The 807-nt window shown below is 54.9% G+C and overlaps 1 protein-coding gene across 1 annotated transcript in view; it reads right to left on the bottom strand.

Annotated features, from left to right (window-relative positions):
• Positions 1 to 406, bottom strand: part of MYBL2 (MYB proto-oncogene like 2) — a 14,916-nt gene extending 14,510 nt beyond the window's left edge. The window contains exon 1 of the mRNA XM_029960438.1: positions 330 to 406. Within this exon, the coding sequence (XP_029816298.1) occupies positions 330 to 406 (77 nt within the window). The remainder of the gene's footprint in view (positions 1 to 329) is intronic.
• Between the last annotated feature and the right edge of the window lie 401 nt (positions 407 to 807).

Below are 807 nucleotides of genomic sequence, written 5' to 3'. Positions count from 1 at the left end.
GAGGAGAAATTTAGGTTAGATATTAGGAAGAAATTCTTCCCTGTGAGGGGGGGTGAAGCCCTGGCACAGGTTTCTCAGAGAAACTGTGGCTGCCCCATTACTGCAAGTGATGAAGGCCAGGTTGGATAAGGCCTTGAGCAATTTGATCTACTGGGAGGTGTCCCTGCCCATGGCAGGAGGGGTTGGGACTAGATGATCTTTAACCCCTTAACATTCTACACACTCCCACAGGATGTGGCTACGTATGGTTGGGGGTGCCCCAAGAGCCCCCAGGACTGTGCTTGGCTCCAGGAAGGAACTGGCTGCTGCCAGAGTCCTGCCATGCTCACCTCACACCCCACCAACCCTGGGACATGGGACCCTCGCAGCTGGGCAAAAACCTCACAAAATTCAATTCAATCACCATGCTGCCCTTGCAGCCTGTCTGGCTCCGGGGTGTGCTGTGGGGTCACCTGGGGAGTGCAGGTCTGATGCTTCCCAGGAGGTAATAGAGGGGCTGGCATGCAACACCCAGATTTGCTCCCTGGCCAGGCAGCAGCACTGTCACACTGCATCCCAGATTCCTGCCCTGGGGACAGCAGGGCATGAGCACATTAGGGCTCTACACCTGCATACCAGATTCCTGCTGCTCTCACAGCTGTGCACACAGAGCACACCCACAGCCAGTACCCACACGTTACAGAATCGTGGAACATTTTAAGCTGGAAAGGACCTACCACCATCCAAGTCCAACTCCTGGCCCTGCACAGAACAGCACCAGTAATCCCACCATGTTCCTGAGGGCCTTGAACAAATGCTGCAACATAT

This window comes from Manacus vitellinus, unplaced genomic scaffold (genome assembly GCF_001715985.3).
Source record: "Manacus vitellinus isolate BGI_N305 unplaced genomic scaffold, ASM171598v3 scaffold_26_pilon, whole genome shotgun sequence".
Taxonomy (NCBI): domain Eukaryota; kingdom Metazoa; phylum Chordata; class Aves; order Passeriformes; family Pipridae; genus Manacus; species Manacus vitellinus.
This window is presented reverse-complemented; position numbering and strand designations above follow the sequence as displayed.